The following is a 19,318-nucleotide window of genomic DNA, read 5'->3' on the forward strand; positions in this document are numbered from 1 at the left end:
TTTCGAGACGAAAGGAGAACAACAGAAACCAAATCGCTCAAAATGTTTCGTAAAACGGAAAGGAAAATATGCGGAAAAATTGAATTTAATGAACAAGATGGGAAAATTGTCTCTCTTTCTCTTTGAATGTGTAGCCTATCATTGAATCGAGAAAGGCCTTTTTCTCTCTTTATGTCTTATTGCACCTACTGACTGATCCATTGTTGGTAAAGAGTAAAAAAAAACGAAACATGAGCGAACGAGTAACAAATGGAAAAGAATGTTGTATAATTAAATAACAAGGAGAAATTGACGGATGAAACACACATGCAACTTCATCAAATCTCCGGCAGTTTGCAACGCATTAGGTGATTAAATTATGAGCATTCGAATAGATAAATCTTAGGACTCCATATTGAGAGAAGAAGAGAAAAAAACGAGACACATCAACGTCTATATTGCGCATTTGAAATGAACATCGTTTTTTCTATGCGTTAGCAGTAACTCATCAATGAAATCAACATTTGCAGTCAATACGGAGATTGAATAGTTTTGTTACTTTCTTGTCTGATTGATATATATATTGTAAGCCAGCGGCTTTACACAAATTTATGTGTATGTATAATTATCGCACGACAACCGCGACAACAACAAAAACAACAGTAAAAGCACCAGCCCCGGTAACGTATAAATGTACTAGGCTTGTTTCAATTTTTCCTTTCCTTTCCTTTCATCATTATCATCAGCAGCGGCCAAAGCATTCGTTGTCGTAATTTTTTCTCGTCGTTCCCCAATATTTTCCGTGAAAAAGAAAAAAAAACGAAGACGACAACGACTTTTCCGCTCTTGTATTTTAATGCGTAGATATTTTTAGATTATACACGCACACACATCGATCGTACAAGTCGTATAGAGTGAAAAAGAGAGAAATGACTTCTTCGGGCTTCAATATATAGCTAGAGAAGAGCTGTTTGCTGATCGCGTCGAAAATAAATGAGCAAAAATGGTCTCTGTGGCATTTCATGTAAATATCACACATCAAACAAACGAACAACCGAGATTTAAAACGAACAACGGACAGAGAGGGAGAATCGAAGAGGAAAACAGCGATCGAAAAGAACACGTAAGAAATGTAAGTGATCCAGATCGTTGGTCTCGCTTAACTTAACTAATATGAAATTAAAGAACTCTCTCTCCTACACACACGTATCATCAAATTGCATCATTTTTGTACACGGTTATTTGGTTCCATATGGAAGATTTGTTGCTGCTTTCGCATCACCGAATCGGTGACATATCATTCCATATGCTCTAATAAACGATCAGACGTTAAAACCATAATAATTGAGTGTGTTGCTTATATGTGTTTGTCAGTTGCATGTATAAAAATCTGTGATTTCGGTGGGTATGTTTTGAATATAATTTTTTGTCATTTTACCTTCTTCGTTCCAACGCCAAAATACATTGATTTATAAAATTCCATATGGAAGAGAAAGAAATCGAATACAGTACAGTGTCAGTGAAACGGCGCACGCAAACGCGTTTCAAATATATACGTCGTTGGTTGTGTGTATGTGAGTGTTTGTGCTAAGGCGTGCTGACGATGATACCGGCACGATATTGAGCTTAGCAACAACAACAAAAAACAAATAAATAAAAACACAAACTCTCTTTAACCAAACCGAAAATTCTTCATATTATTTTTGGAGTAATAATAATAATGGAAAAATAATACGTGTAATAGAGAGATAACAAAATACAATTCGGACGCTATTTTTGGCGCTAGGGCAAGTAAATAGGATTTTCAAGAAATAGAAACCTTATTTCCATCAATTATCTATTCGAGGGCCTTAAGCACTTACAGCATATTAGCACAACCGTTTATTCACCTACCGATGTACATATGCGCCTCTTTTGAATTCTATGGTTTCATGGCTTGCATAACAATTGTTAACTGAACAAACATGAAACAATCAGCAAAACATTCCATCGTAAATATGTTGGAAACCCCTTTTTTCTTTTAAATATTATGCAAAAGAAAATGAAAAGATGAAATGACAAAATGCGAAAAGGAATTTCGTGAAATGCAATGTTTGAGTTTATGGATCAATCATTTTCTTCGTCTTTTCTAACCACTACCACCACCGACGACGCCATCGAACGATACGGTTTGCGGTGCGGTGGCAGAGAGAAAGCATAAGAAGTCAATAGACGCCGAAGCAATGGCAATAATAAAAATACGGAACTTCGGCAAGGGATGTTTTATTGAGTAGGTTCAAGGCCCTTTGATTTGCTTTTTGAATATTGTATGTGTGCGTAGTAACGTGGTAAGTATTATTTCGGCGCATTTTTTACCATTCTCTGCCTCTCCCTTTGTTGTGTTGTATGAAAAAAAAAAAAAAGAGAAGACTCACATTGTTTGGGAAGTTTCGTTGCACATGCGCGCTGATTGACTCACGCAAATGGCGGGAATCGACAGAATTTTCCGTTTGTGATAACAAAGTTGACGCGTATTTGAATTGAAAATACGAGAAGCACCACGGGTGTTATCAACGTTGCTAAAATAATTGGTTGCTATTGTGTGGTTGGTATTGCATACGCACACTCAACACTCAATACGACGCGGGCAAACGAGAGAAAAAAGAAGAATAAACGACACGTGTACTCCATAAAATGTACTAGCGCGCTAAAGCTTTAGTAACATATCAAGTATATATCATAGTCTAATGTTAAGAACTGTTTTAGAAACACATTCGATGTCATCGCCTTCGAAATTTTCTTTTTTTTTTCGCTTCTCTCTATCTCGTATAATTTTAAATTTCTTCGATCATTTTCACCGAATACCAGAAATGAAAGTAGAGAGACCTCGAAATAAAAACGACCATAATTCACACAATGTGATGGTTTGTTGAACATACACACAATCACATAAAAATGCTCATCTATTTTCTGATTCCTTACGCACAGGAATCAAGCGATTAAAGCTGTTTAGATTTATGGAATTCTTCTTGCAAAAGTCCCAATATATCTAAAGATGTTTCATGTCCATACGTGATAATTCTCGCGTTCGCATGAAAGACACCACGCACCGTGATTCAAACAAAAAAAAAACGAATGATTCAATCAGAGATTTTTTTTACATCACTTTTGCTACTCATTTTCTTTCATTACGCAAAATGGGCCATGTCTTCGTCGGCTCGGCCAGCCAAAATTTATTTATATTTTCATTTCACTAGCGATTGATCGGTAGTTGTCTATTTCTGATGCCAAAGATGACAGCTTTATCAATACGTAGATGTGGCGCTCGCACATCTCACTTTCAATGGGTCGTAAAAAGATCACTCGATCTCGCTGAGTTTATATGTTAGGCCTCATTGTAATATCTATTTCCGTTTTTTGCACACGACAACAACGATCATCGTCTGCCGTATGTTTGCAAATATTAAAAAAAACGATAGCAAAGTCGGTCGCCACACAGCGAGAGCAGTAGAAACAACAACAAAAAAAAAACGAGAGTTCGCATTTTGAATTTATATCACGCCCACGAAATGTCTTTCGCTTTTTATATCAATTCACAAAAATTTAATAAAGCACACACTAGTCTTCTTCCATTGTCAAGAACGAGATACATAAATCCAAACGAAAAGACAAGCATAGAATTTAGTGCGTTGTACAATAAATATATCTCTTTGGTATTCATTGGATTTTAGTTAAAACGAGCGCTCTGTATTTTTGGTTTGCGTGCGTGTGTGTTTCTAATTTTTAAAATATTTTGTCCCCACACAAAAAATGCCACTCTTCTTGCGCCTGGAATTCTTTCAACCTTTGTTGAAGAAAAAAAAACACACACACACAGAATTTCTATGCGCGGATGAGTAACCGTGTTCCCAACTAATTTGAAATAAACGTGACAAAAATAGCTGACTATTTATGATGTGTACATTGTATGTGCGTTTCTATGTGTGTGTGTGTGCGTATATTAAATTCAGCTGATGTGTTTTAGGCTCATTCATTTTATGGCATTCATTGATGGACAATTTGGATATTGAAAGAAAGAAATACTCGCATACTGGATGATTGCTGCAGTAACAGACACACTGACTGCAAGTTGACACAACAAATGCGCACCGAAAATGACTTAATTACGGAAAAAGCATTTCGAAATGTAGAATAGTCGTAAAAGAAAGAAAACACACACACTCAAAATTACAAATTGAAATTGAACTCTATTGAAAGTCAGCCGAGGGAATAATATAACTGTTGGTCGCACGGGAACTAATCTCATTTGATAACACTCTGTAACTACATTAACTAACAAAAAATTATTCAAATAAAAAATATACTCAATACGTGCTTGACACCACCTTAATTCTAATTGAAATGTAAGCCTATAGGATTATGATACTTCAAATGAAATGAACAAAAAAATGTAGTTAAAGAATAACGTACCTGAATCAGATGGTGTTTGTACGCCCAATCCGATGACATCAACTCGGTTTTTATTTCTTGTGTAGCTGTGGTCACTGTGCATACTTTGTGTAATTTCGTAGGCTGTGATTGTGTTTTTGATCGTGGTCGGTTGTATTTGTTGCGGCGGTATCGAAGCCATTGTGTTGTTTGCACTAAAACTATCGTTGGTCGCATCACTTTCATCGGTAATTTCTTCGTCTTCGGATTGATTTTCAAAATCGGGTAAGCTTTTTATGTCATTGATAATTTCATCTAAATCATCTGCATCAGCTCGTATATAACCGGTGACTTGTGGTGTGCGATTGCTGCTTGTGTCTTCCAAATGTTCTTTCAAAATGTTTATGATTTCGGTTGGTGAATCTTCGATTAAACTCATTCTATTCGAACCAACGGTGCATGCTGCCAAATCGATATTGTGTTTAAATTCGGGAACATCATCATCCAAGCTCAATGGAGTGTCTGGACGTGCGATGAAATCACGATTGTTGAGGAAGTCATTGGTGGTAATTTTCGGCACATGAATTGCAATCGGTTTTATTTGTCGTAGCAACGATTGACCAGCCGGAATATTATGTTTGTTCTTTTGTTGAATGCTTTTCTGTTGTTTTTGCAATAATGATGCGTTGTGTGATTGTTGTTGTTTTTGCTGTGACGTCGATGCTGTTTGTTGTATGGCCGCCAATTTATTCTTATTGCAATTGTTTCGGCTGTTCAAGCATTCATTTGGATGTGTTGTACACCGTCCGGACCACATGCAGTCATGATTACGGATTTGACTTTGTGGCGATAATGGTTCGTCGAATATATCCAAACCAAAATCGAATTGTGATTCGATGCTGAACTCCGATGCTGGGAAGTTCAGTGCTTCATATTTCCAATCCATGTCGGCGTCAAAGTTAAATTGATCGTTAAAATTCATATTGATCTGCGTACTAGAATCATCAAACATCTCGCTTATTTTTCGAATTCGTTTATAGCTCAACATAAAATTAATTTAAAAACCACAATGGGTATCGGTTAAAAGTTAAAATTGTTTATATGAATTGTTTGGGGATTGGTCGTATTTCTATCTCTTTTCCAATCTCTCTCCCGCTTTTTTTTATTGTTGTTATTATCAAATTGTGGCGAATCTCTTGCCTCCAAGGTGATTTTCCGCTGTGTGTATGTGTAGTTGAACCGGTCTGCAAAAAAATGAGAAGAAAAAAAATGAACGTAAAAAAATTGAATTGAATTACATTTTGTATGGCGAGGATTGTCAACATTTAGAAAATTGTTTCTTGTGTGATAAAATAGACACAATTTTTTTTTCGCTTTGTATTTTGTGTCGTGCAATTAAAATTCTGCTTGAAGCATTTCATTTATGATATGCAGTTTACCCGTAGCGGCAACAGCTAATCAGCAACTTTCGCTTTATGATTAAAGTGATCGATAACACAACGTCGGCTTATTCATTGCATATGCATCGTAAATTATTATTATTTTTTTTTGTTACTCTCTGTAACCCGGTATTTTTTCCGCTCTCTATTCATGAATGAAGTAGAGTGTGCTGTAGTGTTTGCGAGCGCGCGCGCGCGTCACTGATCGTAATGAGCTCTCTTGTTAAAGAGACGCAAACGCTAATCTCCATAGTTTTCTCCCTATTATTCACGATTCGATTGAAAGGTGTAATAACGAAAAGAAGCCAATAATTGATATATAAAATTGATCTATTTCTATGTATGGCAAACGGAATAATCAATGAAATGACATGGCACCTCTTGGAAAGCGGGGAAATATACACGAGATGTCTTGCGATAATGAAAAAAAAAAAAAACTTAAGTCGTTTCAACGCTAAAGTACAAAGATCGCATGCACATTTATCGTGCGCGGGGTTTGTATCCATAACGAAGTATAATGTGCCCATAAAAAGACGATATAAATCATTCAGAATTCATCACCATAAAACCACATCGTGCACTGCCATTCGGTTGCAGTGAGATGCCGTATGAACATTTAAATGCAAACCCTTTACTAACGCCAAATTGCTCGCATGAATGTGTGAATGGTTCGACGCCTACGCCCGATAACACACCATTCACGAACTCTCTTAATTAGAATAATGAAATCAATGCACTTCACTATTTGGAGCGTACAATTGTGAGAGTTGCTGGCATATGTTGACGCGCTGTTGGCTGCGCGAGCGTTCGATTGAGTGAAAGGCGTCAATGGAAATGAAAATAGACATTTACGGTGTGTTAATCACTTTTTGAGAAAGGAAAATGTTTCAATTTAAAACAACAAATAACAAATGATAGAAAAAAACGGGGAAAAATGAACAAAATTGATGGCATCGGTTCGATACATTTCGAAATCAACTTGTTTAAAAAAACCGATTGGCAAAAAGCGACAAGACACGTAACCATAAACAATTTGATCCGGTGACTTTGATCTCATTAGGTTTTCCATTTATTTCGTTTGTTTGCCTCTCGTTTTTTGCATTCCAAACATATATTGGCATGCATATGGAGAAGAAGTCTGTGGCCAATTTTCGCTTGCATCATTTTCACACAGTGCAATTTGAAATTGGTACGCCTATGTTTCTCTCTCATCGCCATCGTCATCGTCGACCATATGCACACAATTCGCAATATAATTCTGATGCATGCATGCAATGTGCCATTGATGACCATTCGCAATCCATTTACTCAATTTACACAATTCATATCGATAGCCAATACAATTCGTCACTCATGTTGTTGACTTGCATGTACTTTGGCGGCTTTTGCCGTTTGGGTTAATGAATTGGAATTGCAAAAGGCACACACACACACACACACACGATTACTCATACCAGCGAGAATAAGACGGCAGAGAATTTTGAGGTGGCTATGACGACAGCGTCAGTGGGGAATGGATTGGTTTCTTTTTCTTATTGTGCCTAACGTGCATCAAGATACTGTGTCTATATGTATGCGTATAGATTGTGAGTCTATGAGGTGCAGTCAATAAGAAACCCACGAGTATAGTATAACTGTACTAATATAGTATTTCATTTATGTTATGCTGCTGTTGTGAAAAATAAATGGAATTTTCCCATACCAATGTTCAATTGGAAACGAATGCGATAGCACAGCGAACGCGTGTGCAAAAATCAGTGACGACGACGGCTACAACTGCGACGGCGACAATGGCAACTCTATCTAGATCTCTGGCCAAAGACTCTGACTGTGCAATGATATAGTCAACTCGAATGGAGCACCGAAAAAAATGAGTACAAAGCCATGAATAAAGCAACACACATAATCAAATCAATGGACTTGATGCAGAGTCACTGACAGACTGTCGCATCGCGCGAAACATACACACAGACACAACGACACAAAACATACAACGGATATTGAATATCTCGCATATTAAACCGCAAATGGCACACAGTGCATAAGCAGTAAAAAAAAACAAATTATATACGTTTTGCATCAATATTTACACATGTTATTAGTTTGATCTTTTCTTCTTTCTCTGTCCCGCTTGGCCTTTTTCAATATGTGGTTCTCATCATCCTTCGTCATCATTAACATCGCAAAATATCAATCACATTGAAGGAATAGCAAGCGGATTCATCGCATCAATGCTTCTCTGAATTCGCGAAGAGAGCACACACTCTGTTTGTAAATATCATTGCGGGTCGTGTGTGTGTGTTTTTTTTCGCTTGCATGTGTTCGCATGAATTGAAAGCGTATTTACCTCATTCATCGCGAATGAAATGAAGGAAAAAAATTGGAAACACCGAATGATTGACTGTTGCAACCGGCTTTTTTCTGCTTGCTCACTCGGCCTCTTATTGTTTTTTTTGTTGTTGCTTTATATATTATTTTTTTTGCTGTGCTGTGTGTGTGTGTGTGTGTTGATGGCGCGTATACTATTATTATTAGTATTTGAGTTCATGATAAAAACGATGAATCATTATTTTATGACTGACGCCGGCTATGTACAAATTCTCAATGGGCTCAATGAATAGCAACGATATACACACAAACAAGCCATGCAATATATATATGTGACGAAAAAAAATCCCCGACAACATGTTACCATATGCGAATGTCTTCTAGATGGATAGACTGCTGCTTGGCTTCTGTTGTTCGTTGCGCGCATTATCATCGAAAAAAATGTCATAATTTGGTTTTTTTTTTTCAAATAAATTTATTTAAATAATATAATAAAGGGCCATAAGTTGGTTCAGATAAAAGTGTACGGGCAATGTGTATGTTTGTGTTTTAAAACTTAATTTGGCACGACATCGAATGAACACACATGAAACTAAATTGTATATTATGGCAATAACGAAATAATATGAACGTGATCACGAGACATGAAGCAAAAAAAGGGAAATCTTCAATTGATGTAAGCGTGCAATGCAAAATGCTTTGCAGTGGGCAGCACCGCATCGATGACGCTATATACTTTGGCATTTTTTCCGATAAATAATCTCATTTGCCAGCAAATCACCAAATCTATTCCCATTTTCTCGTTTGTTCTTGGTTTTTTTTTTACTTCTAAAAGTTGTACAAAGATGTGGCTTCTCAATAGAATTTCATTATATATGCAACACACATGCGAAGAAGAACGCACGCTATCAAATGAAATCGTCATCGTATCTTATTTGCCTTTTTTTCATTGTCTTTTGTGTGTTGTATTATTTGAAAAGGGCAGAGAGAGAGATGAAGGGAGAAGAAAAAAACCGATAAGTCATGATTATTAAGTGTGATGGTGTATATGCGATTTGCAATGATTCAGCTGGCGTCCGATGTGTGATTACCTCGTTATTTTCTAAGATCGTAAATTTAGAACGGAACAAATGGATGAGCGCTCGCGCATTCTCTCTCTTGCTCTTTCTCACTCTGCATTCCTACTAAGATTCTCTTGTCATTTTTTGTTGTTGTATAAAAATGGACATTTTTGTGAAACGTTTTCTAATTTCAGTTATATTTAAGAACGATGACTGTGTGTTATTATCATCGTTATGTCAAATCCTCGTGCCATATGTGATCATGAATAAAAATAAGAACATTCACTTTCATCATTGTTCCTTTTGTATTCTATGCTGTCGATCATCGTCTCGCTCTCTTTTTTTCAGTTCGTCAAGATTATTCTGATTCATTTGTTTTGAACAATATCGCTTTCATGTGACTAATTTAGCCGATAGACAGTAATGAATGCAATCCAATTTCAATGAAAAGAAAAGTGAAATCTTTGAATTTATTATTGGGTTACCGGAGATCGTAAATAAGATCGGGAGACAGAGCAAATGAAATTCCAGTTAAACATTTGCACAACACATCTTTTACCCTGAAATTAACAATTTGGCCCCGGAATAAAAGAAAACGAATCGAAGGTAAAATGTGTGCATATTTCATTTTTATTGGTCTCTTTTTGAAAACACACATTGGGAAATTGAAAAATGCTCGCCTAAATTACGAGGTATGAGAAACTAGCTCATAAATAAGAATCGTTGTATTCTTTTTATATTTTGCCAATAGGATATGCAGCCATTGAATGGCCTTGTTCATTTGTGAACTCAATCAAATGAAAGTGAATAAATCCGAAATGCCATTGGACCGAATGTGAATCTAACTTCATTGTTAGATCGACACATTTTCTTTCCCCCATTTTCTTGATCTTCGTTCTCAATTCGTTCGGAGTGTGTGTTGGATGAAATTTGAAATTGAAAAACTATTACACACCCGTAACATTCCCTTTATAATTCGAACACGCCGTGAATCATAATTGCCGATGAAGTAGCTATGAATTAAATCACATCTTTCTCTTTGCTCTCGTAATTTTTCCCAATTATTGAATTGCGTAAGCACACGTCACAAACACACAAAGAAGAAGACGAAGAAGATAAGAAATAATAATAATACAAATGACGAACAATGCAAAGGAATTAACGGAAAGAGAGCAAAATGCAACGGATTTGTGTTGTATTTTTCCAGGCAGAAATTATGGAGAAAACTAGAAAAATTCTTGTTTCCCATCTATCACCTCGGTTATGATTGAATTGCGCCGACCAGAAAATTACCTAAACGATACAGATGCGCACTGATTTGCAATTGTTTTCGGTCGAAAAACGACAACTCGGGCCAGATGTTATAGGTAATTGGGTTGGTAGTGCAAAACCGATTCTTTTCTATTTTCTTGCTCTCTTTTTCATTTTCAGGTTCAGTATGACATCGAAATTGCGTCAAGCCGATTTTCTAAAGAAAGGAGACAATTTTCTGGAATTTTTTGTTTGCCTACCTGAACCACATTCTCGCTTCTTCATATATTTTTTTGTTATTCTTTTCGTGTTGCCATTCTTCTTTTACTTTGTGTCTTATTTTTCCATAGATTTGTGTAAATTAAAAATGACACAGAAAGAGAGTGAATTTCTTTCGAGAGCATATCCTGCTTCAGTCATCTCTTCTACGCATCATGGCACAAACAACGAAACATCAAACGAGACAATTAAAAAGGAAGGTCCTTTTGTTAGCGCGAGCTCTCTCCTGTTGCCAGCTGTGTGTGTGTGCGTATTATTTTACGCGGAAGAAATTTCGTCCCTTTCGTCATTTTTCCATCTCTTTCACTTCAGATAGACAATGGTTTTTGGGATTCTTTTTGCTCTTTTTCAATTGTTTGCTTCTAACTCTCAAGTCAAATACAATAAAATTGCGAGAAATGCGGCCGAGGTTTGTGTGCCACAGTGTCTGTTTTTCCAGTTAGCAACAAACATGAATTTTGCCAGAAAATACACACACATACGCTTTGGTTGGCGATTCATTGGAACGCTTTGTTAATTGTCGTTGTCGCTGTAATTCAATTTAAACGGAAAAATAAACCGGCAACAATTCTTATTTGTTACGAAGACGAATTGTCTCATTTTACTTGTTCATGCATGAACATTCATGCAGTGTCAATGAAATTTAGCCTTATTCCTTGTGGTGTGCCTCCTTTTTGCGTGCACAACAAACGCTTTTGCGAAACTCAAGACCCGAAACACAAGGCTTTTTCGTATGGAATGCTTGCCCACACGTGAATGCTCACACAAGTGACTGAAGCAACGCAAAGCAAGCAAAAAAGAGAGAGAAAAGAACTAGCGTCGCCATGGAGTTTTTCCAACTTTGAAGACATTAAAAATGAATCCGACGAATTGGAATCAGATTCGTTTAAATGAAATTATACGTACTTATACGAATTCCAAAGTGACAACGAAATATGGATTGTTATGTTGCTTTCTATTGTCAACGATATTGTTATTGTCATAGCGAATGGTAATACTATGCGCCAATTTCAGTCTTCTACACAGACAGCAACATTCCGTAGCGAATATGAAACTGAAGACAACAAACAAAATGAACAGAATAACAAAAAAACACACATTTTTGAACGATGAAAAAATTCATATTCCACTTATCTGGAAGCCATACACAATTAGTGAGTGCCTTTTTTCTGTATCATCTTTTTTTTGCTCGCATTCTATACATCACATTTGGCGTAGAGTGGACCAGCTCTGCGATTGGAATGAGCAGAAAGATAATTACAATTGCATTGTTGGAGTCGGCCGTAAAGTATGTGTGTGTGTTTCGCTGCAAACTGTTCCAAATACACACCAGCATATATACAGTCGATAAACAAAAACAATGAGAAAAAAACCTCAACACGGCTAATTTGCTTATGAAACGAATTTGGTTGTTTTGGCTCAGTTTGCATGCGCGAAAATGATCAGCAAAAATTATTATCTGGCTGCATTTTGACCGTGGTCGTTTTTTGTTCCCGCTCTCCTTTTCCCCTTCCATCTCTATCTATTCGTCGATTCACACGGACACAAATATTTATGTGTGATGGCACGAAGAATGCTCGTGTTTTTCGTCGGTTGGGTGAGTGAATTTGATTTTAAGTATCTCGAATTACGATACGATTTTTTACGGGCAATTTGAAAAATGAGAAACCGTTAGCTGCATTTTATGGGAATAAAATGAAAACGCATCGACACAGCGTAAATGTCAATTGAATGTCATGGATTTCCGTAAATATAAATGTTGGGTGTTGCGAGTACGCCTCAACAGGATTTTGTTGGTTTTTTTTTTGCATGCGGAGTATCTAATTTACTTAGCTTTGCGTTGCACACTATTCATAGAGAAGCATACGCAACAAATCGGATTGAAGCTGGATTATTTTTTGAATAAGACCACACATTGACGCAAATTTATTTGGAAAAGGAAGTAGAAAAAAGCTAAAACAGCGATTCGTGGGATATATATATATACTTTTTCGTTGTTCTATTCATCAAAGCTTATACATTTATAGTCATACATAACTCATTCGTCTTCATTATTTTGTAATTAATACCGTCTTAATGGTGATTTTCGCCGAATACACCGTTTGCGTCAAGCAGCGTAAAACCAAATATTGAAGCGGCAATGAATCAATTCATACTTCACATTTCTGGTTATAACACGCGCAAACGCCGTTTATTTGCCGAAGAAAGAGACGGAGAAAGAAAAAAAACACTCCAGCGAACAGCTATTGAACGCAATGTATGCTAATTTGCTGTTTAGTTGAAATGCTAAAGCCATTTACATTTGTTGAAAATGCACAACGATGCGAGTGGCGTCGCAGTTACCGCATCTCTCCCAATGTGGCTTATTGGAAATTTTGTGTTTTTGTTGTGTTCTTGTTAGTGTAAACATCGAAAAATTTATCACGTCTACGCTTATAAACAAATAATAAAAATATTGCAAAAAAAAAAAAAAAAAAAAAAAACAAAACAAAAACAGAACAAGAAATGCTGCCGAGCAAATTATCCAGAAACGTTTATAACCGTCAAACGTAACAAAACGCCTAATTAATATACTGCGATAGAGAGAGAGAATTTCGTCGAAACGAATTATTCTAGACGGCTAAAATTACCCGACCTGCAGCGAAATTCAATACGCAAACGTTAGCCATACATTCGTATGCAAATAATCGGGTAGAGAGAGAGGGAGAGTAAGGTAGAGCACAGAGGAATAAAACAACACATACAACACTAAAGAACAAACGTTCGGCAAAAAAGATAGTAATTTTTTGTCGCACTGCCAACAAAGAGCCACTAGACAATACATCACGCAAAAAGTGCCAAGTCAAATATGAGGAAAAGCACAAGTAGAGAGAACAACCACAAGAGCGAAGAATAAAAACTCAAACAAATACACGGCAGAGAATTCCAACGAGCAGAATTGTTTGTGTGTGTATGTTGTTTTTTATTCTCATTCCCTTTCATTTATTTCACAAGGCAAAAATCTTCGTAATTAAGATGGACACACAGTGCAATACAGTTGTTGTTCTATTGCATTTTCGTGGTGTTGATGTTGTTGTTTATTCAATGTTCGTGTGTGATTTCTATTAAGTATGCGACTTTCTCTTTCGCTCGTATTGATTGTGTGTTGCGCGTCGTTGCTGTCATCATCGCATTATCACCGCCTATTGTTCGGGTTTGAGTGAGACACGCACCACAATAAAACGACAGTTAAGCGGTCTCTGATATTCTAAATTGGTTGCAAGACGAAATACACAATCCTTCTCTTTCACTTCATTGAAACTGGTAATTGTTTTTGTTGTTGCATGATACATCGAATATTTGAAAATTTTGTTGAACGAATTCATCACGTAAATGAATCGGTTACAAAGTACATACTTTATTCACACTGTTCTTTCTATGTAACAAGAGTGCTGTACTTAAAATCTTCACTCAAATACCGTTTCCTATCTTTATCGTTCAATTCATGGAATTTTACGAGAAACAGTTACCGGACGGAATTGAAATTGGCAACGAAAAAAAAAATGGAAGATAATTGACGGAAAAATGGATCTACATTTTACTGATGTGTGAAATGCGATTCAATGAAATAGAAGTTAGAAATTGAAACATGTTTCGAGTGGAATTGTGTCAGAAATGTTATTTTCAAAATAAAATTCCGACCACAAGAAAAAATTTGTCGATGCTTTGACGATAAAAACAGTTTCTGTTGAAATGCGCGCAATTTACATATCGACTAAATTCAAAGATGTCACCCAATTTTATATATCTCTATCTTGAAATATTGTATATGATGCGAGTGGAAAAACCTGTAGCGCGCGCATTTTTTTCTTTTTCTTTCAAAACAGTTGTAACGTATGTGATAGCGCAAACGACAACGGGGCAGAGAGAAAAGAGAAGAAAAAAAAACACAACAAAACATTTCCATTTTCATTATGTCTATAGTATGTATCGTATATATCTATGCAGTTATATGCGCCAGACACCGGTATTGTGCGTTTTCTACTATACTGCATACGATAGCCGCCGTCGTCGTCGTTGTCGACAACGTGAAATACAGTGCACACACAGAGCGACTGAGAACGAATAAGCGAGCGAATGAGTATGCGCTAGGCCACAATATATGTACACAATGTGATGAAATCGGTTCGAAGAAAATCAGTTTGGCACGAATTACACAAACATCCATCCAATTGTCGTCTTATAAAATATGAAAATGATATGAGAGTTCTTAAATCAAACTCAACCGAATTCACAACCACTTAATTTAAATTGAGACTATGGAAAAATGCTAACAAATTACTTCAAATCTTGCATTTGATTTGGTGTGCGCTAGTCAGTAATAGCTGGAAATTATAATTTTGAATCGTAGAGGATTCATTGGAATATCTATTAAATGATGATTAACACCAATTCGCAACGGGCACACAAACACACACAAATAATGCGCGACGTAAATAACAAGTCATTTATATCATCATCAACAACAACAGGAGTAAACAGTAAAATTTGATGAATGCAAAGTAAAAAAAATGATCAATGAACGGCAACGGTGGTTGAGGGAGGAATGAGCGCCGAATGCAAAATAATTTTAGCGGAAAAACGAACGAGAGAAACACACCTTTTTTCCCATATTATCGGAGTAATTTAATATATAAGCTCATTGCAATCCGTACTTGAACATGATACACTTGTTCAAACATTAGAACGTGCAATGCATACGCTTCCTTCTTTACTACATTTTTAAATTCTTCTTCTTTTTCGTGTGTTTTGGCTTAAAAAAACAAAATGTGTTTCGACAATTTTATTTGCTAATTTCACAACAAAATTTTCATAACCTTCTGGTTATTGTGTATTATTTATTATTGTCGATGCAACGATTTTAACCCTCGTCGCCGATGCGTCGTCATCCCATTTGCAACAATGTAATGTATGGGTGTGCGTGTGCTTTTTTCGCTTGGTGCAAATGTGAATACTTTGGTTATCATATTATTGCAGAGCCAAGCATTTTGTATGTTTACACATCGTGTGTTATGGCATTTTATTGCGCGTACACTTACTCGCATGTCAGCCAATAGTCTGGCTCATTCTCGCTCATTCTCGCTCATTCTCGCTCATTCATTTTATCGGTATAAGTGCATATACGCTTGCTGTGCTCCATTTGTGGGCGACCGCGGACAGAAAGAGACAACCACAACAAAAACGAATTAAAAAAATGATGAGAGAATAATGTTAGTGTATAAATGCGGCAAAAAGCGGTTTTTTTTTTATATATGCACGTTGCATGTTTATATTGCCGGCTGAATTGTGTGTGGTGTGTTTTTATTATGTTCTCATTCTCTCTGTGTGCTTGCTTCTTCTTTTTATTTCACTATTCTCTCCGGCCGCGCAATGCCTCAGTGCATTGTTTTGTTTATTTTCTTTTTTTGGCGCGTCGGTTTTTTTTTTGCTGTTTTGAATTGAATGCGTGTGTATGTGAATGTGTCTATGTGCCGAGTGAGAGAAAATATTTTAATAATAACATTGGATTTCGACAGTAACACCAACGAAAAAACAGAAACAATAACCGGCAGTTGTAGTCGCTTCAATAAAACCCAGAAATTTTTATTATTTCATATTCATTGATTTTTAATCGTTGCTTTGAACGTGCTCTACATCGGAGTGAGCTAGATCGTAAACTATAACTATACATATTATTATAATTTTAATATATTTTTTATTTTATTTTGCGAGGCCGGACTTTGTCAGATATGAATGAGGCTTTGGTGTTATTGCACAAACGACAACACACAGCAGCAGCACGGCGATATTAATCTGACATACAAAGGAAAATTGCGCTCAAAACGACGCATATTTGGTCGAAATTGAACTTTGACTTTCGATTGTCGGTTGTCTGTACGTACTGCGTGAGTGTATATGCCTGTGCAACTGGGCGAAGGAAGTAATTTACATTACTATTTAAAATGAATAAATCGAAGTGAAAAAAAATTAAGTGCACATTTTTAAAAGAAGACAATTTTTCTCACAAGGAAATTTGGCCAAAAAAAAAAGAAATAAATAGTGCCGTTATATTGAATTAAAAACGGTCGAGCGGTGACCAAGGGAACTAACTGCACTGCTCAAAGCCTCAATGTATATATATAGTACGATGACGACAACGACGATGATGATGATAATAATATTGATGGGCTTTAATATACACACGTTAGTGCTTGGTGATCGGTGGTATTTCGCAAGAATGCGCAAAACGGAACAACAGATTAAAATAGTGAATGAACCACCACATCGCACGCAATTTATTTTGTATTTTTGCACATATTGTAAATAATCGGCTGCGCGAACATATTGCATTGCAACTTGACTTGAATAAGAATTCAGTGCTGGGCACCAACATTCTATGATTCTTCGTCTTTTATTTTCATACTTCATCGTTCTGTGGCCAGCTCGCTCACACTCGCGCGATGCAAGATTTCTAAAGACAGAAGACTCGGCAGTCATTTTTCTATACGATTGGCTGAGCATTGGCCGTATTGTATGTGCATACGATTTTTTTTTTCTTCTTTAAATATAACTCTTTTTTTCCTCTTCTTCTTCTTCTTTTATTCACTCAAAAATGTGCATAACGGCAATTAGATAGTCGGATCGCACTCAAGAATAAATAAATACATATATATCGATCAATGTTCGAGAAAAAGAGAAAGGAATGCCACACACACAAACACACACACTCGTCACACAACAATCTTTCTCTCTTCTCGCACAAGACAAACCCTGTGGAGCAGCGGAGAAAGAGATTTTTTGCACTAAAATCACGCTCGCACACACAAACATATTATAAACGAACCGACCAGAATCTTAGCAAGTCGATTTCAAAAAAAAAATTCCAAGAAAAAAAGGAATTATTGATTCTACGAAATTTCAGCAGAGCGAACCGACAAAAAAATATCGGTCGCATTTGCCACGTACAATGTATCGATCACAGTTCGCACTTGTAACAAGAAACAAGAAACAACAAAAAAAAAATTATAATAATAATAATGAATTTGAAAAATCCACTTACACACAAAAATTAAAATTGCACTTTGGAAAATGAACGTTGTTATTGCTGAAAAATCGGTGTAGCAGGAATACTTTTACACTCGCGTCACAATTTATGATAGTTCCAAGTGATCCAGGAAAAAATATTTATGTATTTCTTTTTTTTTTGTAATTTTAATTGTCCAAAAAATGTTATTCAAATTCTTTTTAGTGTTCTTTCACGTTCAACTGTTCTTTCACACAAGAAGAATATTTAAATTAAAAGAAAAAAAAAACCAAATGAAATGGAGAATTAAAAAAAATCAACTCTCTAACATCTGTTGAGTGAATGTCTTTGAATAATGTATCTGAGCAACACTTATTAATTTTTTTTTTAAATTCGCGCAAATAAAGTCCTTTAGCAAAATAATTTTTCTTTCAAATTTTTTACTTTTTTTTCTTCAAAAATTCATTAATGAATTAATTTCACAGAATAAAACGATGAAATCGCTCTCTGGTTGTAATAGATCGCGCAAAAAATATGTTATCTACGGTTGTCGTTGGCTGGGTTGAAAAATTTTGTGATGGGAAAAAAAATTTCTCGTCTTGATGGCTCAATGGATTTTGAGATTTAGCTGGCTCTTATTCTCTTGCTTGCTGCTTCTCTCTGTTACTTTTTTATATGTAACGCACAGACTACCGCGATACTGCGTCCTTTGTTGCGACCTGAATTACGACTAAAGTGAAAATGTTTGGTGAGAGACAGCCTTAGCAAATCTTCTCAAATCCAATTTTTTGCCGCGTTAACGCATACACACTCTATACTGCCGCAACCAAGCGACATTCCATTTCTGAAGTACAGAGAGAAAATCAATGCGGCATCGATACTCTTATCGGTGTATGTGTGTGCGTACTCGGAGGCCCTTATATATAGAATGAATAATACACACACTATCGGTATGTTCTTGTGGATGCGGACCGAATTGCGCACCGAACGGAGTATCGCTTGGTTGTATGGCTGTACATACATACGAAGCCACGTAGCCGAAAGAAAGAAAGAATGAATTTGAAGAAAAAAAATTCGAGCCTCTCTCTCTCTACTTGCACAAAATTGTTATGTGTATGAATAAAACGACAACGTTTATTTTATTTCATCATCGTCGTTAACTCCGGCTTTGTTCTTCTCCACTTCACTGATATGAAATGAGAACGAAATACGCTTGGTGCGGTTTATAGTTGGAATGTATGCACATGTTGGCATTATGTACAGTCATCCGCCGGTATGTATAATAATAATGAAAAATACGAATTGATATATAGATCGGATCGAGAGAGTGAGTACCGAGAACTTTGTCTATATACAATATACATATACCCCACACACGACATCAATCGAAATCGCATTTCGTACGAAGCAGACATACAAAATGTCCAAAATGATATCGAATAGTAAATTATTTATGTCGTTTGTGTTTGGTAAAATGTTGCGTATATTTGTGAAATGAAATTCGTTGCATGGAATCGGTTACCTACACCGCA

The 19,318-nt window shown here is 36.2% G+C and overlaps 1 protein-coding gene across 1 annotated transcript in view; it reads right to left on the reverse strand.

Annotated features, from left to right (window-relative positions):
• LOC116341869 (myc protein) overlaps nucleotides 1-18,533 on the reverse strand; it is a 55,768-nt gene extending 37,235 nt beyond the window's left edge. Inside the window, exons 1-2 of the mRNA XM_031769194.1 lie at nucleotides 17,823-18,533; nucleotides 4,429-5,630 (exon numbers count right to left, since the gene is read on the reverse strand). Coding sequence (XP_031625054.1) covers nucleotides 4,429-5,434 — 1,006 coding nt within the window. The 5' untranslated portion in view covers nucleotides 5,435-5,630; nucleotides 17,823-18,533. The remainder of the gene's footprint in view (nucleotides 1-4,428; nucleotides 5,631-17,822) is intronic.
• Nucleotides 18,534-19,318: the final 785 nt, after the last annotated feature.

The sequence above is a fragment of the Contarinia nasturtii genome, unplaced genomic scaffold (genome assembly GCF_009176525.2).
Source record: "Contarinia nasturtii isolate CC-2019 unplaced genomic scaffold, AAFC_CNas_1.1 Cnas_scaffold_810, whole genome shotgun sequence".
Taxonomy (NCBI): Eukaryota; Metazoa; Arthropoda; class Insecta; order Diptera; family Cecidomyiidae; genus Contarinia; species Contarinia nasturtii.